The sequence below is a fragment of the Protopterus annectens genome, chromosome 7.part0 (assembly GCF_019279795.1).
Source record: "Protopterus annectens isolate FY-2018-M chromosome 7.part0, PAN1.0, whole genome shotgun sequence".
Lineage (NCBI taxonomy): Eukaryota > Metazoa > Chordata > Ceratodontiformes > Protopteridae > Protopterus > Protopterus annectens.
In genome coordinates, this window is record NC_056739.1 from 333,534,851 (window position 1) to 333,560,753 (window position 25,903).

Here is a 25,903-nt window from a genome sequence, read left to right on the forward strand (position 1 = left end):
CGGTAGGTCTTAAAGTCATGATCTCACTATCCCCATACTACCGTCAGTTGTGCACGATATACTGGAGGCATACCTCTCAACTATCGTGAATTTTGCTTCATATTTTGGTCTGTTCCTCGTAAAATTTGTATTTTTCTTGTGAATCATGGAGGACTGCAGTTACTAAATAATGATATCACACATTTTTGTTTCAGAGTTTATATCCTTCGAAAATGCATGCTAAGACAAAACCCGTTATTCTGGCAACTTTTTAACCTATATATAAGAGCAATATTTAAAATATATCCCTATTTTGGGCCTTTGCCCCCCCATCATTTCAGGCTTTGTCCAGATTTCTTGTGCTATTTTGTTGGAAGGTATGACTCGAGCCTGTCCGGCCGGCAATGGGCTGACTTCCCGTACAGAACAGAGCGTTCTTCCTCTCACACCCTGAACTGGAGTGAGTGAACCGATAATATGAAAAAAAATAAAGATTTGTTAATAGTAATGTATTCTCGCAAGTGTCAGACACCAGTTCCTATTAGGAACTGGTGTCTGACACTTGCGGGAGTACATTACTGACATATTGTTATCAAATAATTTTCTCTTATGCAATACACAACACACCTTTGGGCGTGGGTAAGTAGTCATAGTGATACAAGCCAAGTCGTTTCTGAAAAAAGAATAAACCGCAAGATCATCTCGCGATATAGCGAAGCCACTTTACAAATGCAAAATGAAACTTCGCGAGATTATAGAGTTAAATTAGAAAAATGGAGACGGGTGGAGGTGGAGGGGGCTTATTAGGGAATAACAAACAGAGACCTGGTCTATTGCCGAAAGGAAGAGAATATAATCGTAACCAGCGAAAAGACTCCGAGGTATTGTGTGTTGAAACCCCTAATTAAACACCTATTTCGTAAATATCTGATTGCCTTTTGTAAACAATTTGTGCATCTTTAGATTAGTGAGAGTCGGTCAGGAAGTTAGAAGGGTCATACTTTTATTGTTAGCTGATTGCTTTGGCACAATTTGGGATTATGTACCGCTGTTAAGTTTTGTAAATGAGCCTAAGTCTGGGCGCACCTGTCGGATTGCATGATGGTGTTATGATTGTAAACTGAAACACTGTTGCAGGATTTGGTTGATGCTAAGACATGCACAGTCTATACATCTCTTTTGCAACCAAGGAAGGTGTCATGTATGTATATGCCTGTGTCGGACACTCTGGTTTCTACCTAAAGCAGTATATATTGGAGAAAGTACTTTGTTGCAAGTGTACTGTACTTGTCAGAGGTTGTGAATATAAACCCACCGGGTGTAATCCCTTTTTATTGGGGAGTGGGAGCTGCAGGCGAAGTTAGAGATATGTTTTAGTGGAACTGCATTGACAGGGACCACTTAGTATAGTAGTAAATAAGAACCATTTTTCGGACAGTCCAGTATGCTTCTCTGTCAGAGTGATCATGAATATGTGTAGGTCTGCAACATCTACCTATTACTGCATGTGTGCGCATACGTTTGTTTGACACTGATTCCTGATTTAATTTTCTTATTTGTGTTTTTTGCGTCACAGCTTATGAAATGTAGCGCATAGATGTGCGTTCATGTATGCTTTTAAGTTAGTGATGATTTGGCATTGTACTGATAAGCTGTATACCTTTCAATTAATTTTGGCTCACAATTTTACCGAGTCCCTCCAACGTTTCTTTTTCGTTTGAGAAAAGGTGATGGGTTAACAGTTTACGGATCCAGTAATATCAGTATTTCTAGACCGGTTTTACTTTAGAAAATGTATGCTAAGTGACGTTCTCTTTAGCTACTTTTGAGTTAATAGTAGCATTATTTAAAGAATGCTTAATTAGGAGCTGTTTTGTTCTGTCTTTAATTGTGGAACTAGAGGGCAGAAAGTCGAGAGTGTACAGAACCGTGTCTGCAGCAGCACAGCTTTGTTGTGAGTCTTTTAAAGCTGTCATTTGAATTGTTTGCATTGGTCTAGGCTGTCATTTCTGTTTATAAATCGCTCTGATTGAAGGCATTCTTCCCAACTAAGAGTTTATTCGTAGTCAATAGCAAGTAGTGATAGTTCACTTTTAAACTAAACTACTATACATGTTGTATCAGTCATGCCGGCTGTCGTGTCTTTGCAGTTTCAGCTGTTCTCGTGAGTGCTAGGAGTGTCCCAAAGGAGAAGATTTTCCGAGTTGATAATTTGAGAATCTATAAAAATACTGCCAGGCAGTCACATTACAGGCCACTCCAGATGTTAGTGGAGACTGACTCTACCTAGTATGCACTTGTAATGAATATGGTGGTGGTTCTAGAATTTTAACTGTATTTTTGGTCGTGTTTTTATTAGGTTTGGTGTTGCTTTAGTGGAAATGAAGTTATGAATAAGTGGATTTGACTTTCTCTGTCCTGTAGGTTTGCTGATTATGTTACCAACATCAGTAGAGTACAGTAATTGAAGTTTGGGAGCCCTGTTTCACTGCCTTGCTTTTACATTTATCCACTGTTATGTGACCATGGAATTTACTTGGGGTATTTGTTTGTTTGTGGTGATGTATGTCTCTGTTAGTTTGCACTTTTTTTTTTACATAGTTGATGACTAGGTAGACAGTAGTAATGGAGTACAGTGTGTAGTTATGGATGTCTGTAAGTATTAGGAAGAAGTCTGAGTTAGCTGACTGGTAGACTGTGGTAATTTGGATGGATGTGTGTGTGTATATATATATATATATATATATATATATATATATATATATATATATATATATATTTTTTTTTTTTTTTTTTTATTGTTAACTTGGTCATTCAAAGGCACTTGTTAACAAAAAAGTCAAAATTAACAGCAGTGTTATGTTGTCCTGCCTGTACAGCACACCTTGCTATACAATGTATTTTTTCTGTGTAGGTAGGACCGACAACATAGTACTTTTAAGTGTGCTTCACACTAAAATCCACCAAGCTCAAGATGCTAATGTACACTGACTGTACCCAGTGTGCACCTCTTGTTTTAAGTTATCATAAAATGATGGAAATTCTGTAATATTGAAAACTTTTGCATACTTAAAAAATAAAGTTTTTTTTTTTTAATCGTTTAACCAGGTTAGTCCCACTAGGCTAGTAGCCTCTTCAAGGGAGACTGGAGGTTGTATTTGTAGTATTAGGGGGAATTTTACCTAGTCATTGGGGAACTTTTCCATACTCTCTTCGATAAGTGTCGTAGGATCTCTTGGAACCACCTGAGCTACCAATTCAAGCAGATGTGGTCTCTGTTTATTCTCATCTGAAGGATGCCACACGCAGGAGTGCAGTTCCCTCTTTATGCTGCACCACAGTCAACCTGCCTGACGTGAGAATGGAACCTATAGCCTTCTGCACTAAATGTGTGTGTGCTGCCTCTGTTGCACCACTGACCCTGACAAGTGTCTGATTTTGAGGGCCCTAATTGTTGTTTTTAGACAAACAGAACTGCAAATTCAACTGTTGGGGGAACACGCAGTAAGTCTGAGCGTGCTTCTTGGAGTATTTTCTCCTAGTCTGAAGAGCCCCCTTCAAAAATGCTTTGAAGGTTTAACTCATTCACTCCCTTGCACCTCTGTTGTACTTTTTTGTTTACTTTCATTTTGCACCTTAAGCTACTTATGGTGTGATATTTTATTAGATTGATATCCTTAAGTAAGTGACTTGCCAATTAATAATGGGTATTGTATAGAAATGGCAAGGTGGAAGGAAAGGATGCTACCACAGTGTAGATTACCACTGATTTTTAACTTGTTCATATGTTTGTGTTTACATTCTTAGTTTCATAACTAATTGAACTACATATTGTTGATAGTGGTATAAAATGTTACAATGGGAGACACTTGTGTTTTAATGCATTGTGTTTGAGATATTGTTTAAGTAATTATGAAGATATGTAATATTTCCATGTGTACAAATGACTTCTAAACTTTAGTACTTTAAGTGTAATCTTTGATGTTCAAGAAAATTAAGACACTAAGTTTTACTTCATTTCTGAATATGTCTGAATGAAAAAGTGCCCAGGAATTTCGTGCCTTCATATGAAAGCTCAAATACGGCTGAGTGATCACTTTTTGTGGGTTGAGCAGTTCTGAAGCTATGAGACGTTATTTTGTAATTCTGGATTGTTTTGCATTTACATTACTAAAGTGCCAATTGTAAATGTGCCATCATCATTGTGACAGACTATTTTTTGAATGTGTTGTTCACAAATGTCTAGTGGCATTTACAGTTTTCATACTACTTAGATTTGTTTGAATTATGCCTTTTTAACTTTACCTTTTCAGACTTTGCTGCTTTACGTACAACAGCCTCATCCATCCTTGGATTTCTCAGCAAACTTGTGAATTCTTTTTTTTTTTTGGGTAGCAGTGTTTTGATCTCTGGTATCAGCTCTTGCACTTCTGATAGAAAGTAGAGAATGCATAATATTTGACTTGGTGAATGCAGGTGTACTGGTGAGTCTGCCATGGACAGCTTTAGGGCTTCCAGTAAACTATAGCTGTGTATTATCAGTGTTAAGTTTCAATACTAATGTGCATTTTTTTTAACCTTCTTTGTTGCTGCTACCCCATCTGCATGCAGGAGGCTGCTGGGGGGTGGGGGGAGTACAGCCATCCTACCACCAAATAGTTTGGCTTGTCTCCACAACAGTGTCTGAGAACAGCTGAAGTTTTGTATCCAGTCATGGAATGATCAGCCAACTCTCTTCCCCATTGTCAGCTTTTGTCATTCTGAGAAGCTCTGGGTATTTTCCTTGCCTTGATGTCTCCACATGTGCTGACACCATCCTCTGGGGCTGTGCAGGCAGTAGGGAGTAACCTTTGATGTATGCTCTACCCTGGGACCATGGATGGCACCCCCCCCCCTCCGACAGGCACACTTTTCTTCCCTGCCATGTCAGTGTCATCAAACACAGTAGTTCTGCCAGTCAGACTTTGGTCGCCTGGGTATTAGTTAAGAGTTTTCTCTCTCTGCCTCTGAGGTAGTTCCTACTAATATTTTTGAGGGGGCTGCATCTTGTGATGGTGGGGTTCTGGCATTGTAGCCTTGCTTTCTAAATTGAGTACAGCTAAGGCTGCACTAACTGTGGGAGTGGGGGGCATTAACTTATAGGTTCATAGGTTGGTACTAGGCTATTGGCCCTAGGGTCTATACAAGCCCAGCCATAACAATTCCCTGGCTATTTCTTCCCACACTATTTACTTCCCTGGACCCCTGTCTAGCAGGGCGACTGACGTGATCCCCGGGGTGAATTTCCTTTCTCCCATCCAATCATCAAAGTTCCTTCTGAATAGGGCCAAAGAGGCGCTCTGCTTGACATGTATGGGTAGTCTATTCCAGAGTCTGGGGAGTCTCTGGGTCAGGAAACTATCCCTCCAGCATGTTTTGTTTATTGTGATGACAAGATTTAGATGCCTGGAGCATGTGGCTCTGAGTGATCGGGATTTCTTTAAGTGGTAGCATGTCCCAACAGCTCTGGGTTTGACATGGCCTTGTATGTTAAGCAGAGATTGCCTCTGAGTAGACTATATGCGACAAGAGTATAGCTGGAGTTTTTTAAGGCGGTCAGCATAGGGCATCTGCTTTAGGCCTGTGATTCTTTTAGTGAGGTATTTCTGCGGCCTTTCCTGTTGTTGCAGATGTCTTGAGAGGTACATACAAAATGGGGCGTTGTATTCTATAATGGGTCTAATGAGGGATAGGAACAGTGGAACAATGACCTCCTTTTTTCTTGATGAAACGCCCTTAGTGATGAGGTGTGCCACATAGAAGGATTTCCTGACTGTTGTGGCGATGTGGTTATTGAAGGTGAGACCACTGTCCACCTGTGTCCCTAAGTCTGTTATCACACTTTTGGTGTTTAGTGTACTGCCACCTATGTGATAATTCATTGGTACATGTTTTTTTCCCAAAGGGGATAACTGTACATTTCTTGGCATTGAGCTTGAGCCCATGGCTCTGGCTCCAAGCATCCGTTTCTGTAAGGCCCTTTTGTAGAGTATCCACATAATTTCGGGATTCAGTAATGGCTCCCAGTTTGCAGTCATCTGCAAACTTTGTTAGCCAGAGTCCCTTAGTGTTGGCCTGTACTTCAGAGAAGTAGATGCCAAACAAGACAGGTCCCAGGACTGAACCCTGAGGTACTCCACTTGTCTGGATCTGGATTTGGAGTTGGCTAGTAAGCCAATTGGCAGCCCATCGAGTGACATAGGGATTAATGCCCAGCTTAGTAAGTTTATCTATGATCCCAGAATGGGGTATGGTGTCAAAGGCCTTGGCGAGGTCCAGATAGGCTGTGTGAACTGTCTTACCCTCGTCCACGGCTCTGTGGACTGTCTTACTCTCGTCCACGGCTCTGGAGATTGATTCGAAGAAGTCAGTACGGTTCAGGAGACCAGATCGGCCCTTCACGAACCCAAACTGGGTGGGGTCCAGTGTTTTAACGTTGCCAGTGTCTTTGTTTATAAGTTCCATGATAATACGTTCCATGGCCTTGCAGATCAAGCTCATCAGAATGATGGGGTGGTAGTTCCTGGAATCCAAGGTGGATCCCCCTTGTGGAGTGGGATAACTGTAGCTGTGCGCCCCTCAGTGGGCACAAAGCCTGAGGTGAGGGTATGATTAAACATGACACTTAGGTGAGGTGCCAGTTCATTTTGTAGTTCATGTAGTACATAGCCCGGGATGTCATCTGGTCCCATGGATGCTGTATTCTTAGCTTTGGAGAGTGTGTTTTTTACCTGTGTGGCCATTATTACCGGAATTTAGCAATCTTCCAGTATTGAGATGGGCCATTTAGGGGGTGAGAGGGGGGTGAGGTTGGCACTGCCAGGATATTGGCAATATCCTTGGGATCAGTATATTTAATGCTATTCTGTTGTAGCTCAGAGCAGATCTGAGCATTGCCATTTAGACATAGATATAGAATGCCTTGTGGTTGTATTTGGAATCTTTGGCAATTTTATTTTCGTAACTAGCTTTGGAGGATTTTCTGAGGGATCTCAACTTCTTACTACTTATTTTTCCTCAGAATTTACAATCATCGAGGTAGTATATTTAGAAGTAGGGATTGTCTAGGCAGAGCCCTTACATCAGAGAGTGCAGAGTTGTGTGCCTCCTAGAGGAAAACTGTCTGACATGTTTTTATTTCTTATCATAGCTAGTGATACAAGTTGTAATATGTGATTGCAAAGTCGAGCTTGGTAAGCTTGACTTTGATACTCTGCCAATTTATAAAGAATTGTATATAAAAATTATTAGGACATTGTACTTCTTGAGAGAGGTAAGAATAATTTGAACCTCATAAGCTTTTTTGTTCATAATTATTTGCACACACCTCATAAAGTACTGTTTGATAGTGACTGTTTGTTTTTATAGTGGGTATTAACCTCAAAGCTGTGTGTACTTCTCTGTGAAGTTCCATATATCTTGTATACATATATAAAATGTTCTTCAGATTATGTCCTTTTTGTTTGTGCCTGGAGTATTTTTCCTTTATATACTGTGCTATGGGTACTTGATTTATCTTAAGCAGTTGTGCAGCTCACTTTTCATGTTTTTGTGGGGGTATGACAGAAGATGTTAAATCAGTCCACTTGCCAAATGCATAAGCAAGTTAAATGTGTTGTCACTCTCTATGAAAGGATGCTTGGACATTTCCTGTAAGCAACATCACATGAATATGGCATGAAATGTACAATCTGATGATGTAAATCTTTATTCATTCCTTACTGATAGGACTTACAGCCGTTTCTAAGCTCGTGCCAGCCAAAAACTCTCAGCTAAGACCTACCCATAATGCCCCTCAGTCACTTCAGATCTCTTTTGCCACGTTCCTAGTCAGACATGCCTAGCCCCTCTCTCTCAAAGCTAAGTAGAATTTTGTAGTTTTTTGTGTAGTTTGACTAGCTTTTTCTTCCTATTGTCTATCACCAGTTTCTGTTTCCTACCCTATACCTTCAGTAGTTAAATCTTTACCATCGTTGGTACTGTCCCTCTCTCCTGGCCTTGGTAGGCTCTCCTTTACCACCTGTGGTATTTCTAAATACTATCGTTGATATTCTCTCCTTTCATTCCCTTGTTGTCGTTTCCTTTTAGGATAGCCCTTTGTTGCCAATGCTATGTCAGACAAATTTAAGTTGGGGTTTAAACAGTGTGACAAGTGTGGGTGTAAGATGCCCAACTCGGATGGCTATGTCAGACAAATTTAAGTTGGGGTTTAAACAGTGTGACAGGTGTGGGCGTAAGATGCCCAACTCGGACAGCCACGCTTCATGTGTTTACTGTCTGGGCGTGGCCATATAAATGCTGTTTGTAACATTTGTTCTAGTTTTAGCAATCACACTCTAGCAGAGTGCAAAAACAAGTTAATTCTGAAAGGTTTGATCAAAACGCCCTTTTCAGAGGCTCTCTCTGGGTCAGAGGTCTCACCACCTCCTAAGACCAAGAAACGCAAGGAAAAACAGAGTCACTTGGTTCCTGCATCTCCGTCAGTTAGGGAACCAACTCTGCACCTAGTTTCTCTTCGGCACCAGACCCTGTGTCCTCTCCCTCGGTGCCGTCTCTGATTTTGACTAATACTTCGGTTCCAGCTTTGGCAACATTGGCTTTGGTGCTGTCCTTGGTTCTGACACTGGTTTTACGACCATACCTGCTTCGGCACCATCCCCAGCCACTGTGCCAATAGCTTATTTGGCTCCAAAGCCTATGACCTTGTTTCCTGGGGTTGAATATCTCCCAAGAACCAGATATTCTCCAATGTACGACCCAATTTCAGGGCATCGGTTTAGCCCCTTTCTTGAAAGACCTGATTCTCCTTCAGCAGCCTCCTATAGATCCACCAGGAGCCTTTCTGAACATGATGTAGTGTGGGTTGTGGACCAGCTTCTGGCAGCTAGGGGATTGCCCACCCCAGCTAGACCTTCCGTCCCCTTTAGCTCGGAACCCTTCACAGCATATTCACCTGTTTATCCTCCTCCGGCCTCTACCCAGGCCCTGGAGATCTTGGTAACAATAACCACACCAGTGCCTGCTGTCTGTGCCCCAACTGCTGAGTTTTTCCTGTTGGCACCAACCTCCCTTGCTGCATTGGCTCAGTTGGAGCCGGTGCACTCTCGGAGCAGTGTTTGGAATGTCGGCACCTTGGTATCTAGACTGGTACCTATTTTTACGATGGCGCCATCTATGTCCACGGCTTCGACAGCTTGCAGTCCTCTCGGAGCTCCTCACCTGGAGGTAGGCTCCTCAGGGCAGGGTGTGACTGGTTCAGAGGTTGTCCTCTGTTCTGGGCTCCCATCCCTCCTTGGCCAGGCCTGCTTTCCAGGTGATGGAGAGGGTCCTTGCCTCCACAGGCTCAGTCAGCACCAGTGACATCGATACCAGAACCCCCCTCTAGCATGCAGCTGTCCCAACCCCCTACTTTGGGATCCTGGGCACGGGAGCCACAAGACCTCCCTTTGAAGGCAACCCTTTCTCCAGTGTCCTCCTCAGAAATCCCACTAGGGGGCCACCCCGGAAGAAACAGTGCAAGAGGAAGCACCCTGAGGAATTTATCACTGAGGACACTGATTGCGATGAGGGAGAAGGGTCCTCACGGTCTCACCCAGACGACGTCTCATTTGGAGACATTCTCGAAGTCCTCAAGCAGCGGGGAGACTGGAAATCCTTTAGCCCTTCTTCTGAGGAATGTGTGTTCTTGCAGGCCTTCCGTGCCCAGCCAGCTACTTCCTTGGTGACCCCACCTGCAGATGAGCTTATTAAGCTGATCATGCAGCGTACCTGGAAGGCCCCGGACAATGTAGAACTGTCCCCCAGAGGCCGGACAAAATTCTATCCACCCCTGAAGACCAGCCCAACTGGTCCAGGGAAGCGGACCTATGTTTCAGCGACCTTTGACTTTCAGTCGCTGAACTATCTGGCATACTTCACTCGCCTCCAAAGAGACCTAATCTATGAAATGTCTTCCTCTTTGGTGGGGGTACTGCCTTATGAGGTGCGTGACACTGTCGCCTCACAGCTAGCTACCCTTGAATCTATCTCTAACTCCTCGATGTGTTTGATATCTCTCACCACTGAGGGAGCAGCTCGAGCTGCCGCATCAGGCATTGTCATGAGACGTCATCCTTGGATGCATTTGTGTGACTTCGCAGACCCTTTTAAATCTTCCTTCATCAGTGCACCTTTCGATGAATCTGCACTTTTTGCCCTAAAGTACGAGACACACTAGCACAAAGTGAAAAAGACGGAAAGACCTTATCTGCTGTGGGCATATGTTTTTCCACCCCCAAGGTCCTTCTCCAGGAACCAGAGGGGAGGAAAATTGTGGTTCAAGAAATCCCAAGTATCCTTTGCGACACTCGTGGTGAGCCATCCCGCAACTCATCTTGAAGATGCCCCTTTCGGGGTATAGGAGGTCTGCGTAACCAGGACACTGGAGATTCCTTCTCCGGATGTTCCTACCAGCGCTCCTGAGCAGCGGCCTGATTGCTTTCCTTTGGAAGCAGTCGGGGGTCATTTTTCTCTGCACCTACCAGCCTGGCAACTTGCTACTGCCGATGTTATGGGTGCAGAGAATAATATCCAGAGGCTACCAGATACCATTCGATTTTTAACTCCCAGACCCGTCAAAAGAATCCCCGATGTACCACCCAATTAGAGGGAGGTAGCAGCCTTAGAAATAGAAAAGCTGTTGAGTCATCCAGCCAGACCATAGAGGATCTGGGTTTTACTCTAGGTTCTTTTTAGTGACAAAAAAAGACAGGGGACTGGAGACCAATCCTGGATCTCAGCCTATTGAACAAATTTATCAAACCTCAAAAATTCCGGCTAGTCACGGTACAGTCTATTCTCCCATTTCTAGGGAGGGACAACTGGATGTGCTCTGTAGACCTCCAGGATGCGTATTACCACATAAAGATGGATCACCGCTCCCAGAGATTTCTCCACTTCCGGGTGGGAGCCAATCACTACCAGTTCAAGGCACTGTCATTCAGTTTCTCGACAGCCCCCTGAGTGTTCACCAAATGTAACGCACAGTTGTAAGAGCTCATTTTTGACTACAAGGATTCCAGGTGTTTCCGTATCTAGACTATTGGTTCCTTACTGCCTCGACCAGGAATCCTCTAACCCGCAGCCTCTCTTACACTCAAGCCCTCGCTATCCTCTTGGGGATTACAATCAACAAGGACAAATCTCAAATGTCCTTAACAGAAGCACTGGAATTTATTGGAGCAGTTTTCAACACAACATCCTGTCAAGCTTTCCTCCCTCACAGGCTTTTGAAAATAAAACACCAAATCCAAGCCATTCTTCTACAGACATTGGTACCAGCATGCCTTGTACTGCAGCTCTTAGGCTCCGTGGCAGATGCCATTACTCTAGTACCACTGGTGAGGTTGCATGTACGAATACTACAGTGGCTCCTTTCTTCACAATAGTCTGTTTTTAACTCCACCACATGATACATCTTACAAATCTTTGCAAGGAAGAAATGCTATGGTGGATGAAGCCAGAACTGAACCTTTGGTGTCGACTATTCTGTCTTCCCTAGCCAATGGCCACGGTGACCACGGGTGCTTCCCTGTTAGGGTGGGGGGCATTTCCAGGGAAAGATGGTCCAAGGTACCTGATCCCCCATGGAGGCCAATTTGCACGTAAATGTCCTGGAACTGAGGTCAGTTCTCTTGGAGTTGTAAGCATTCCATACATCCCTCTCTTCTGGGACCCTTGCAATTCAGTCAGACAACATGTCAGTTGTCTGGTATATCCACAAGCAAGGTGGAACCAGGTCTTACCCCTTGTGTTGGGAGGCCATGAGGATTTGGCACTGAGTGATAGCTTCCAACCGGTGTCTTATTAGCAACGCACATTCCTAGGAGTTTCAACCTTATTGCGGACAGTCTGAGCAGGAACATGCTGATGCCTCACGAGTGGTCTCTTAATTCTGCAGTAGCAGATCGAATATTCTGCCGCTGGGGTAGGCCTTGCTGCGATCTGTTTGCTTCCCCCTTAAACAACAAATGCAGAAGCTACTTTGCCCTGATCAACACCTCAGGGGGAACCACCGAGGGACACTCTAATACACAATTGGCCCCCGGGTCTACTGTATGCCTTTCCCCCATTTCCCCTCATCCCGAAATTCCTCCAGAAACTCAAGGGTTGAGAAGCAAAGTGATCCTCATTGCTCCTTATTGGCCCCGTCAAGTCTGGTTCCCTTTCCTATGGCCTCATCTGATTCACAGCCCTTCGATCCTGGATAATTCTTATGGTCTATTTCACCCTCAGGGACTGATTCACCCCAATCTCCACAGCCTCAAGCTCACAGCTTGGTTTCTCTACTTCCACTGATTGCCAGGCTGCCTGATATCTCATCTCCTGTTCGTAAAATTATTCTGGCTTCAAACAAACCTTCCAGCAGGAATATTTATTCTAGTAAATGGACTAGGTCCTCTATTTGGGCCAAAGATCAGAACATAGACCCTTTCTCTATGCCTATTCAAAAGATCTTACAATACCTGACGACTCTTCTACATGTAGGAACCTCAGCATCGACAATCACTGTACATTTAGCAGCTATCGCAAATTTTTATAATGGATTTGATTATTCTGTTATGACACACCGCCGTGCAAAACCTTTTTTGAAAGGAGAATTACACGTCAAACCTCCTGTGAAGCCTCCATAGAACCCAGGGACTTGACCTTGGTACTTCAGTCATTAACAGGCCCTCCTTTCGAGCCTTTTGATTCTTGTGATATAAAATTTTTATTATGTAAGACTCTACTTTTAGTAGCACTTAACCTCAGCGAGAAGAGTATCTGAGTTTGCAGGCCTTGAATGTCAAGAGACATTACTTGATCTTCCACAGGGATAGAGTGTCCCTTCGTACTGACCATTCTTTCTTGCCCAAGGTCATTTCTAGATTTTCCATTACCCAATCTATTGACCTGCCGGTTTTCTTCCCTCAGCATTCAAACAGAGGGGAGTACCTTTTGCACACCCTTGATGTGCATCGGCAGCTTCATTGTTATTTGGACAGGACTAAATCTTTCAGGAAAAACGGATCAATTGTTTGTGGCCTTTGTAGGACCCAAATTGGGTAAACCTGTCTCCAAAGTGACTATCCTCCTGGCTTAGAAACATCATTACCATTATCTACCAACAGAATAAGCTGTCCTTACCTTCCAGAATAAAGGCTCATTCTACTAGATCGATGGCTACTTCTGTAGCTTTTCATTCCAGAGACTCTATGGATATCTGCGCAGCAGCCACTGGGACAAGACCTTATACCTTTATCTTTCATTACAAATTGGATTTGGCCTCCAGGGGACGAGCATCTTTTGGTTCTATGGTGCTAAGGAATATCCTTCCTTAGGGCCACCCAGGACTCGAGTAGCTGGGGACTCGGTCCTATCAGTAAGAAATGAATAAAGATTTACAACATCAGATAAAGAAGTTATGTCTTACCATAACATTCTATCTGTGTTGTAGATCTTTATTCATTCATTACTTCCTGCCCTCCTTCCCCTTCCGTGGACTTTAGGAACTCCTGGTTAGGGTATTTGCTCAGACAGAGCCGCCTACTGTTTTCTCTTACAATCGCTATAATATAGGGGTGGGCAGACTTGATCTGGAACGACAGTGAGAGGGGCATTATGGGTAGGTCTTAGCTGAGAGTTTTTGGCTGGCGCAAGCTTGAAACGGCCATGTCGGTTCAGAGGACGGAACCGAAGTCCTATCAGTAATGAATGAATAAAGATTTACAACACAGATGGAACGTTATGGTACGACGCAACTTCTTTTTCCTGTTTTACTGTGCAAGACTGGAAGGTGTTTCTGTGATATTGGTATGCAGTGTCCATTCCTGTAAGTATTTTGATTAGCAGAAATGGCTCTAAAGTTGCTTTTTCTTTCCTGAAGTTGTGATACTTTGCATTTTTTTTATCTTTAACTGCAGTATAGTGCTGATCAAATGGCCCATTTTCGGACTCTGCCCTGGAGCATTACAAAAATACATATCTAAAACATGAGCAGTAACGGGGTTTGATGCTAATATGTACATGACAGATGAAAATGCTGAGATGCAACTCTGAGGCAGTAGGATAAACTGGTTGACAGGCAACAATGCAAAGGAATGTTGTACAGCAGATTATATAGTCAAAAGGTTAGCATTATATAAACTGTGTTTACAGCTTCACCTTAATTCATCACCTTGCTTGATATTAGGTTAACCAAACAATTTGGTGTAAGCAGGAGAGAAGAACCAAAACCAAAATGGGGATAGAAAGAGGAGATGGTAGTAGAGGATGCGTGTGGTTTATGTAAGCTGGCTGTGGAGTGGTTTGAGTTGAAGATCTTGGAACCAACATCAAGTGATGTTCTGACAGGCATGATACTTGCATGCTGTGTTAAACAGGTATCCAGTAAGAGCTTTCATAAATTTTTGGAAGGGGGTTGTGGTGATTGGTATTTGGTGTTTTGAGTGATTTATTTGACTTGTAATTGTTAAGGGGGCTGTATCCCAGCTGAGGAAGCAAACTTGGTATAGTGTTAAGTTGGTTGGCATAGAATAAGCAACTAAAAAAATCCAAAAGATAAATGCAATTTGAAACTGCTTTGCAGTCTGAAAGGGCTAATGAGTAAAATGTTGCTCAGTTGTTTGTAGATTCTTTTCATGCTTCTTGTCACATTAGAATATGATTAGTGTCTGAAGTCAAAGCCAATGTCAGTGGCCCCTGGTTGACTAAATTTGCAGATTATTGCAAATTAGGAGCAGTCATAAAGTCCCCCACTGACACACATTGTTCTCCATGAAGAGCCGAAGCATACACATAACTGGTGCTCGAGCCATGGACTGAATCTAAATGCCAAGAAATGTGTAATAGTATTCTTAGGGAAGTCCTCCACCCGTGGTACCTGTCATATTGACAACAAATCCGCAATAGTTGACCCAGTAGTCAGTGACTTGAGGACAGACAGTAATCTAGCCTTTGACTAATACTTGTCTACAGTAGGTTGGTAATCATTCTATGTTGTGCAACTTATAAACAAAGATATTATATGTAGGTCCAAGGAAGTCATTGTTCCACTGTATATGGCATTTATTGGACCTATAATTGAGTACAGTGCCCCCCCCCCTTTTTTTATGGACCTAACCAGGCATATCCAACTGGAATGTCCAACAAGGTTCCTCACCAAAAGAATACATATATTTTGCAGACCACATCAAGGCCGTCTTCCTGTATCCTGTCTCCTACAGGCTTTTGAGGGGAGATCTATGACTGGCATACAAGGCATTGTCAGACGTCACACAGGTAGACCTCCTATCCGCAAATCAAACAGCACCAGAACTACTTGTTCTAAAGACTTAAAACCTTGCCTGTGATATAAATTAGACCTGCTGGAGAGACTGGTATGTATCCTAGATACTACCTCTTCTGTGGAACAGTCTCCTTATCCATGTGAAACAGAGGTCCTTCCTAACCCAAGTCAAGTGTAACTTGGACAGTTGGTTGGGGAGCAAGAAATTCCCTAGTTTAGCACTTGTCTTTAATTGACATAAAGCAGCCTGTAAGTGGTTCATCCCCAAGGCCCCTGTTTGTAAATATTTAATCTCCTAAGCCCCTGCTTAACCTTAACATATAGGAACTTGTCAGAGATTTGGGATTCATGGCTAGACTTAAAAAAAAAGGCCCTTTTGGTCATTAGCTTAGTAAACAGCTATGAACCTAAGTAGTGTAAAGCATCATTAGGTGACAACATTATACATGCCATTAAATAATCCAAAGTAAACATGTAATGCGCAGACACGGTCAAGTTGTAATACTGTTATGCAGCCTAGTAGGTGAAAAGTACAGCGAAACTGGATAAGATTCTGGCAATTCCACATTGTGTAGGGTCCAATATAGGAAATTAATTCTTTAAAATCACATTTTAATTCTCTACAAAATCATTGAGTGTGTATTTGTGTGCCAGAGGAACATACTCTGCATTGGAAAGATGGATTAAAATGCATTTATGAAACTGCAGTAGGTACAGAATGATGATTGTGCCATGACTTATGTGCAGCTGTGTAAAAAGCTCTCTGTTTGAAATATTCTATTTTGTGATATTAAAATTCATTGTAGAATTTTAATAGTTGGTTTATGCTTTAGGTGGTATCATTAATGTACAGAAAATTCAGTGGATTTTGGCTCTTCTGAGGCTCCCATGAGGGTGAATTTTTTTGAGCAATTGTATTTTTATTTATTTTATTTTACATTTGTTGACTGGGATAGTCCGACTGGATGCATGTCCATTTTCAGCGGAGGCCCGGGGAGAAAAGCTCCAAGGGTAAGCAGATACAGCATTACATAATACCAGCATTACATATTACAAACAGACTATTTACAGAGATTACATAAGTAAGCAAGTTAGTTCCACAGTTTACAGTTAATCTTGAGCACAAGTCAGGATTAAATTAAATTGCACAGTAAACTGGTTAACAGATTTTTTACACATTCTAGAGAGAGTTAGCCAGGCTTGATACATTGACATAGCCAGTTAAGTGATAAATGTTGTTTGAGTCTAGTTTTAAATTGACCTAAGGTGGAAAGTAAGGTAATATCAGCTGGAAGAGAGTTCCAGGATCTATTTATAGAGTTTGCAAAGAGAGAATCCCCGGCTGTGTTATTAATTTTGCTAGTTTGAAATAGTAGTTTGTTAGAGGATCGAAGCGGTCTAGGATTGTTATAGGGGGTGATAATATTTTTAAGTGCAGGAGTATTGTCCGGATTATAGAGGATTTTATAGGCCATAATCAGTTGGTTATACTGGATTAGGCCGAGTAGTTCAAGCCACCCAGGCTGGGTAGTTCAAGCCACCCAAGCTGATTTAGATAGATGCAATGATGTGTCCTAAAAGGCAGCCCAGTGGCAAACCTGGCAATGTGGTTGTAGCAAACTGAGAGTTTAAGGACAGTCTTGTTTAAATTTGAGAGTAGAGGGGATGCATACAGAAGGGTTGAAAGAAGGTGAGAGCGAGCTATGGCAATTTTAGCTGGAGGAGTTAGGAAGGCTTTTATTCTGTAAAGTGACCCTAGTTTTTTATTGATGGTTTTGATAGTTTGGTTAACATGTAGGTCAAATTTTAGATTGTCTATGATGACACCTAATAGTTTTGTAGATGGGTCAGGGGAGATTATTGTGCCATCATTTGATTTTATGGTAAATGTGAAAGCGGTAGACCTATGTGTTGGTGAAAATAACAGCATTTTAGTTTTTTTGGGATTTAGGATCAGACTATGTTCAGAAAGCCAGTTTTCTATTGTATTAAAGGTGGTCTGGGTAGCTGACCATAACTCTACTGGAGATGTGGCTGAGCAAATCAGAGTAGAGTCATCAACATATTGGATACAGCTGGCTTTTGGGATGACAGTATAAAGGTCGTTAATGAAGATGGAGAACAGCAAGGGTCCTAGTATAGAGCCTTGTGGTACTCTTAAGGGTGTTAAGTAGAAGGTTCTGCCAGAGGACAGCCTGCTGTCGACCATTCAGGTAGGATTGAAACCACTGGAGGGCTCCAGTATCTAGACAGAATGTTTGCAGGGTGTGGATTAAAAGTTGGTGATCAACCATATCGAATGCCTTGGAAAGATCCAAAAAGAGGGCTGAGAATATATAATTATTGTTGCGATTATGGTGTTAGTAAAGGCTAGGAGGGCTGAAGTAGTGCTGTGATGAGGACGGAAGCCATGCTGAGTGTCTGCCATAAGGCGATTTTGGATTAGGTGGTGCATGAGTTGTCTATGAATACATTTTTCCATAATCTTTGCAAGTGGAGAGAGTATAGCTATTGGCCTATATGTATTGTCAGTGATTCCATTGAAAGGTAGTTGTGTATTGCTGCTTATTAAACTTTCACACATTTATATTTATGGTTTGGGATTTTTTTTTTCTTACAACTAACAACAAAGTATTAGTTTTGAATAACGTTTGAGTAGCAAGATCAGATGGCTATCCAGCATTTGAGTTGCCAGTCACTGTATGTAAACTTAAGCCTATAAGCTGGGCTTTGGTGGTTGGGATGTGTTTATAACTGACCTATTTGGTTTTCCTTAAGATTTAAATGTACATGTTTTTTAGACTGTTTTAATATGTTTTGCTAATTTTAAATTATGTATGTAATGAATATTTTCATTCTTTTAGCAGGCTTTATTAATGTGTAGTTTTACTAGTAATGGTATGTATTTGCCAATAGTTGAGTTTTTGAATTAAAAATAGTTTATGAAATACTTGAAATTTTATTTGTTTTCTTTTGTATATTTTCTGTATAAGTTTAGTATGTGTACATAAAACACTGTTTATCAAAAGGTCTTTTAATACTCTGAAGGTAACAGTTGAATGGTAAAATAGTGTTTAGATTGTGTTGCTATTTTACCAGTCATAATTATGATTATTTCTATTTTGTATATTTTTGTTTGAACAAAACACTGGAATGCATGAGTGCTTCAGAAAGTATGGAAGTGGAACTGTTAGACCTCTTGGTGTACCTAAGCTGCCAGTTAAAACATTTCATGATATCGCTGAGGTCAGTGCCACTGCCTTCAGAATGTAATTGGGTAGACCTACTGAGCCCATTATGTCTTTTCTGGGGATCCTCTATACTTGAAGCCCTCACATAGAACATGTATAAGTACACAAGTACCAGTTTAGTAGTTTCCATCATTAGAATATCAACTGACAGTTGTACAAATGAATTAAGATCGGAGCTCGTTATAGAGGGCCTGTGAAGAGCAGGGAATAAATAGCATAAGATTGGTGCGTCCATTGGGCAGATACCATTAACAGATGAGCATGCCTGAAAGGCTGACATCCCCGGCTTATCTGGCATTGAGTACCAGGTGACTGGGGGAGGATAAAGGAGAGGGAGTATATGGCCAGAGAAGGACATGGGTGTGGAGGACCCATCAGGCAGGGCCAACCACTCAGTCTGTCATAGAGCATTATTGATTATCGCAGGTTGTGTGTGTGTGTGTGTGTGTGTGTGTGTGTGTGTGTGTGTGTGTGAAGAAGAAGCCTGTAAGGCACTACTGTAGTTCCAGTATTATAGTATTTCTCACAGCAGAAGTTGTCATCTCTGATTAGGGCATTGTTTTGTGTGTGTGTGTGTGTGTGTGTGTGTGTATGTATGTATATATATATATATATATATATATATATATATATATATATATATATACACATAAAATGTGTGTGTGTGGGGTGGGTGCAGATTCCAACTTGCTAGCCAGTGAGAGCACATCAGAGTTTCAAACATTTTTTGTACCCCAAAGTATACCCATAGTCTTCAAGGCATTAATAAAACCGGGAGCTGTTTAAGCTCCATTTTACTAATGTTCTAAAGGAAGTCTGAAATGCAACTGCCACTAAAGTGGTGGTAGAAGCCAGAGTGTAGCACAGCTCCATCATCCATATGTTGAATACAGGAAATATTGGTGTTGCCACTTCCAGTTATGAAAAGTCAAAGTACGGAGGAACCAAGTACAGAACCTTGGGTTATTGCTGTTGACTGAGATTGTAAGTTGCAAAGCAAGAACCTTTTTCGAGTAGCTTTGCAAGTAAGCACTGTATAGAAGAGTTGGCAGTTGCTCTAGATTTTTGTTTAACCTCTTGAGTATTTGGGTGATATGGAAACATTTCTACAGTTGTGGGATGTTGCATTTGGGGTATCTTACAGCTACACTGTAAATTAAATTGATTGTCAGCCATATTCAGGAATCCAAGGTAGAGTGTGAATGTGCTGTGAGAAGGGGGAATTGAAGTTATTGTGCAGGGATGGTACAAGGTCCTTTTGTGGGACGTGGATGAGAGGGGAACTCTGGTGTTAAGTGAGGTTCCAAATGGGCAGTAGAGTGGTAACTGAGCATGTGAGTGAGTGGGCCATGCATCATTAATTGATTCCATGTTTAGTAAAGTATTTAACTGAATCCGGAATGGCTTACTATTGGGGAAAGTTTTTCTCAAGTCCTTTGGGGTAATTTTAACAGATGTGATCAAGGCTTTGTACTTTGGGATGAGAGAGTTGCAAACAGCAAGGTAGAGCATGACTCTGAAGGTGTTGACTTACCAGACTTGTCTGTTTTAAGGATTAGAGCATGGAGTTTTGTGGAAAATTAAGCAGTGAAGTACGCCTTAGTTCTTTGCTTGCAGGTGCAAGGCTGACAAAAAAAAAAAAGCGGTCTCTAGGGTGGCAAGTGCTTGGTTAGTGTTTGGGGTATCCGTTAAATGTCTGGGTTATGTAGACAAAGTCCAGTTGACATTTGTTTCATCTAGATGTTGTACCACTATGCTTAGTATAGGTTTGAAGAAGTAAAATTACACTGCTTCACCTGCCCCCTTCCAGGTAACTGTAAAGGGGTGATGCTTTTTTCTCTGATAGGTCCCAAGCAGATGCCATGCTGTTAATTCAGTGATTTACAGTTTTGGGTTTATGTTGGCATATGCCTGCTTCCCACCTACATTTTTCTGGCTGCAGTGCACTGCATTGCTTGGAGACGTTTGATTTGTTGGGCTGGCACAGGTATTCCCCCACCCTCCTCTAGGAACTACCAATGTTGCATGATCAGTAGCCTTGCCTCTTTAGGGTGGCCAACGTGGCTTTAACATTTGCTCCCACCCCCTCTTTCTTTACTCTTTTAGCACCAGGTTGCTTTTTGATCCCAGACCATCAGGGTCTCCTTTAGAGTTTGATCCCTGAGCTGCACTGTGCTGATGTAGCAGTGTTAGTTTGGCCACTTAATCCATTAAAACAATAGCATTTCATTGTTTATATACATTTTATTTATAATCAAGAAAACATAACATGAATATGATGTAAACGGTCCCAACCAATCCTTTACACCCATAGAAAATGCACTGCAGTGTTAAATACAAAACACAGCATTACAAACACAATGTTAAAACCACTATGGCATACTTATGCTTTTGCACATTAAGTATAAACCTGTTGGAACAAGTAGTATATAGACTATTAATTTAGAATAATGAAGAAATATAAAACTTGACATAAATATTGCTTGTGACAAATTTCTTTCATTAAACATTTTAGTTTTTTGCTTTTGAGGTAGGATACTATTTCTGCTACCAATATTTTTAAATAAAAAATGTAGTGCAATTGTTGTCTTGCATAATTGTTCACATGTTCCATTTCCATGATTGATCTTGCTGTGATCTTTTTAGCACACTAGCCAGCACCCAAAGTACCTCTAGTTCCTTTTGCCAAGGCCACTTTGAGAAACAACCCAGCAATACAAAATTTTCAGCAGAGGCTTTGTTAAATTTAAAGCATTAAGCTTATTTTCTAGATGACTCCATTGTGCCTTAACTTTGTGGCAGTGCCAGAACATATGAATGTAACCTGTGCCATTCTGCCCACATCTCCAGTAATTGCTGTTCTTTGCCATATCCATTTTCAACTACCTTTTCAGGGTTAAATACCACAGTAGCATTGCATTGTTGCAGAACAAGTTTGAATCCCCCTGTAAAATTTTGTGGAAGTTGTAAGTATGATTTTGGGTAGGAAGATAGCATGGCTCAGTATTGGCTGCTTGGCAGGTAGCACATAAGCCTCTGCCAGAAAGATCAGAAGGCTGTAGGGCATTTGCACTTTGGAGGTAGTGGCTTGTCTGCCTGATTTATTGGTAGCTCAAGTGCATGTTGAAGGCCCCATACTTATTAAAAAGAATGTGTAGCTTTGTTTACAAGTTTTCCATTCTCCAAGCAAAATCCAAGATTTCTGTTTTATTTTTCAGTCTTGTGATCCTTCATCTGGTAATGCTTTTGATAACTGTTAATGTGCTGGTTGTTTAACTGTTGGTTTTATTGTGGGCGGTACAGTGGTGCAGTGGTTAACATTGTCACCTCACAGTAAGAGGTTCTCTGGTTCGATTCTCTGCTGGGGTGCCTTCTGTGTGGAGTTTGCATGTTCTCCCTGTGTTCGCGTGGGTTTCCTCCGGGTACTCCGGTTTCCTCCCACATTCCAAAGACATGCATCTGGAGCATTTCTCCCCGGGCCTCCGCTGAAAACAGGCTCTGTGGAACCTAGTCGGACATTCCCGGTCAACAAATGTTAAAAAAAAATAAATTAAAAAAAAATTGAGTACTTGCGTGTACCAGATCATTCTAACCTCTGTCTTGTTGGCAAATGCTTCTTGAGTAATCCTTTCCTTACAGTGTTCATACAACCACTCTTTTTATATCCCTTTCTGTTTTGGGGACTCCCTCTAATACAGCTCAATAATTTTATTTAATTTAAAAAGCATATGTTTGTCCTAGGTAAATTTTTGTAAAGAAGCAAAACAAAATATGAAACACACGTGTGTTGGTATTAATCACTGTTGAGCTGTCTCCCCCTCCTATCAAAAAATCATTTGGTGGTGGTAAGATGAGTCTTCTGTATTGCAATGGCTATTTCCATTAGCACCATCTTCAGTCTTTCAAAGAAAGTATAAACCCTACTAAAATATTTGCCAAAGTCTTGCAACGTGGTTTTTTTTTTTTTTTCTCCTAAATGCTTTCTCTGACTGCCTTTGCCTTCCTTTCAAATTTTTGTATTTTCTTTAGTAGCCACACCAAACTGAATTGCTAAAACTTAATATGCCCTTCCGTAAAATAAATGCTTCAAGTCCTTCTAATCTAACACCTTGGCTTGTTTCTTCGACTTTAAACCTACTTTAACGAGATGCAGTTCCAACAGACGTTTCTTCTCTAAGTGCTGCAGTGTCCCATTCCCGCACATTTGACCATTTGACCAGTAATAGCATTGGTCACAATACTAAATAAAATTGTGTTCAAGGTGCAAACCTTTTTCACATGTTTGTGAGCGTACTTTCCTAAAATTGCTCTGTAAAGATAGCCTAAAAAAAGCACAGCATAGTAACCTTAGTACAAGTATGAATAGATTTATGACTACCACAATAATTTAGTTTTACTTTTTAATTAAGAATCTTTGAATCTTTTCTATCACTTTTTATTTTAAATAGTGGATTTATCTACAAAAAATGAAGGGGTGAATAAAATAGAGTAGTGAGGATGAGTAAGAAGGCGGTGTGGCCTGGGTGGAGAAGGGTAGGGGCTCGGGATGAGGGAGATTTATAATGGAGGATAAGTGAGCCAGAGTATAGTAGTGTATGGAAACTTGGCCTGGAGAGCAACTATGGATCCAAGAGTTGTGCAGTTATCCTGTTGTGTGTTTAAAAAAGGAGAAAGGTTTTATTTTCCTAATAGACAAAGGGAGAGTATTCCACCACATCTCTACTATATATCTGAAGTAAAGGAAGTCACCAACGTTTTTTTTAACTACAGCAAGAACTGCTTCTGTAGAGCAGAGAGGTCTTGAATGAGAGTGTGAATGTAGTAAGGAATTGAGAGGGCAAGCCTTTGTCTGGAAAGTGAAGTAGCTTATGAACAAGCTTTAGCTGTGTAAGGAAGAGTGGCTGGTAGTTTACTCCAATTTTTTGAGTGCAGACAATTGTGGGTGGAATGTTGGAAGCTAATGTAGCTATCTGATTATAACTCTGTAGTTTTTTGTCGTATAGAGATTTGTAAAAATAGAAGCACATTACAGAGTAGATAGGTAAGATTTTTGCAGAATGTCCTCTGAGAAAGTTGGTGAATATATAAAGAAAACTGCTTTTAATCATTTTTTTTAATATGAATGTCAAACTTTAGCCGATCATCTGTGGTGATATAGAATTTTCAGCTGAATAGTTTTCTTTTAACAAAAGGGAAATTGGACTTAATCTGCTTGGAACTTAGGAGCATTCGTTTTGGCTTGTCAGGATTTAGTTGTAGTTGGGATTGAGAGCCATGGCTCAATGGAGGTTTCTCGTAGATGACAGTTTGCAGTGTGGATAAAGAAGAGGCAACACAAATTAGAGTAGCATCATCAGCATATTGGATCAAAGTGGCATAGGATGAGGTAGAGAGAATAAATGGAAGTATTCCCAGAATAGAACCCTGTGGAAAGCTAGTGGCTATAGGCAGGAGGCTGGAGTTGAAAGATATCTATTTTACTGCTTGGGAGATGGAGAGAGAACTGGAAGGACAGTTAAGGGGTATTGGGGAAAATCCCAGTGAGGAAAGAGTATTGTTTGATTGGAAACTGTATCAAAGGACTTGGAGAGATGTGAGAATGTAATTTGGATAATATGTTTTATAATTTCTTGCAAGTTTATAGGTAAATACTAGGCTAGCTACCCTTAATGGCCATTTTAAGCCTATCCAGTTTCCCTTTTTGTGGTTGAAGTAACCTCTGTCTCATATGGTTATAGATTAGCCATACCCATCTCATGGTCGATAATTCTATATTATCTCTAATAAGAATAAATGGGTTCACACCATAGATAATTCAAGGGGACCCAAATATGGAATGAAGCATTTAGGAGCTGCCTTTGTCCATTAGTAATACAGAAGGCACTCCAAAGTTGTGTTTAAAAATGGACAGGAATTAACTTTTTATGTAGATGGGTAACCTGTTTCTCAGCAGTATCCTCTGCGAAATGTGTTCCTCCCAGACTATTCTGTTGATTTTGTAGAATACGTTTACTTCCCCAGACCAAGTATTTCTGATGCCATTTGACTTGCTGATGTACAGTAAATCAGCCAATCAATTAGTAATGGGTTGGAGTATGCTTTGTATGCCAGACATGTCAGCTCTTAGCAGTTTGTTTCCAAGTATAGTGACAGGGCTTTGAGTCAGTCCACGTAGGACATGTTGTTCAAGCCTTGCATCCTTTTAGTAAGGTATGTCTGTTGGTGTTCAGTTGTTGCATGTGTCTGGACAGATGCATGCCAAAGGGGGCATTTATATTTACTTGGTCTAATGAGGAATAAGCAAAGGGCAACAGTGACATCCCTAGTTCTAGGCACAATCCCTTTGTTCTTAAGCTGTGCAATATAGGAGGACTTTCTTATAGCAATAGACACATGTAGGATCATAGAAGGTTACTAGACTATTGACACGGAGGTCATTTCAAGCCTAGCCATTTCATCCCAGTGTAATACCAGTGATACTCTAGTCAATACCCAGGATTGTATCTAGTAATGACTGCCCATATCCAGGAGGGTTGTGGGCACTATCCACAGTAAGATTTTATGGTGCCTCATCCACTTGTCCAAGTTCCTTTTGAACAGTGTCATAGAAATGCTCTGCTTCACATGAATTGATAGTCTATTCCAAAGACGTGGCTGGCAATAACACCGTATATCAATTAGGAACATTACGTTTGACCATACTACAGTCGTATTTTCAAACATCCATGTTTGAGAGAGGATGATATTTGACAAGAAAAATTGAATCTGTTAACTTTTTTTTTCCCCCTCCAAGAGGCATTAAGATGGCAGTGGACAGGAAATTTAGACACCTCTGTGGAGCTTCTCCCTTTGGGGGGAGAGTAGATACAGTATAAGAGACCTGAACTATACCATAAAACTTGAATCGGTCCTCTCACGTAACCATAAACAAGACAGCAAACATGTAAGAACACACAACTCTCCTCAAACATGTCAGAACACACAACTCTCCTCTCACAAAGATAAGGTCAAGACACACGAGCCCATGCAGGGGTACTCACGAGGAGTCTACCAAAAGACCAGAGACCTCCCAAGTGCAAACAACACACACATACTGGTATACGAATAGATTGCACTACTACATGTAACACATGTCAGTGCCTCAACAGTTAAGTCCCTTAGGCAAAACATATTAAAATGTAATATCCTGGTTATAGGCAACTCAGTAGTGAGACATACAAATGTCCCCCAGGTTGAATCATCATACAGCCATGCACGTACTTGAGTGACTCAGCAACAATTACTGTTGTGACTCTGCCATATTACATGTTGGAGTGAATGACTTGAC

At 41.3% G+C, this 25,903-nt stretch overlaps 1 protein-coding gene across 1 annotated transcript in view; it reads left to right on the forward strand.

Annotated features, from left to right (window-relative positions):
• Window positions 1-744: 744 nt before the first annotated feature.
• STRIP1 (striatin interacting protein 1) overlaps window positions 745-25,903 on the forward strand; it is a gene marked incomplete in the record, with an annotated part of 820,756 nt that continues 795,597 nt past the window's right edge. Inside the window, 1 exon segment of the mRNA XM_044076197.1 lies at window positions 745-860. Coding sequence (XP_043932132.1) covers window positions 753-860 — 108 coding nt within the window.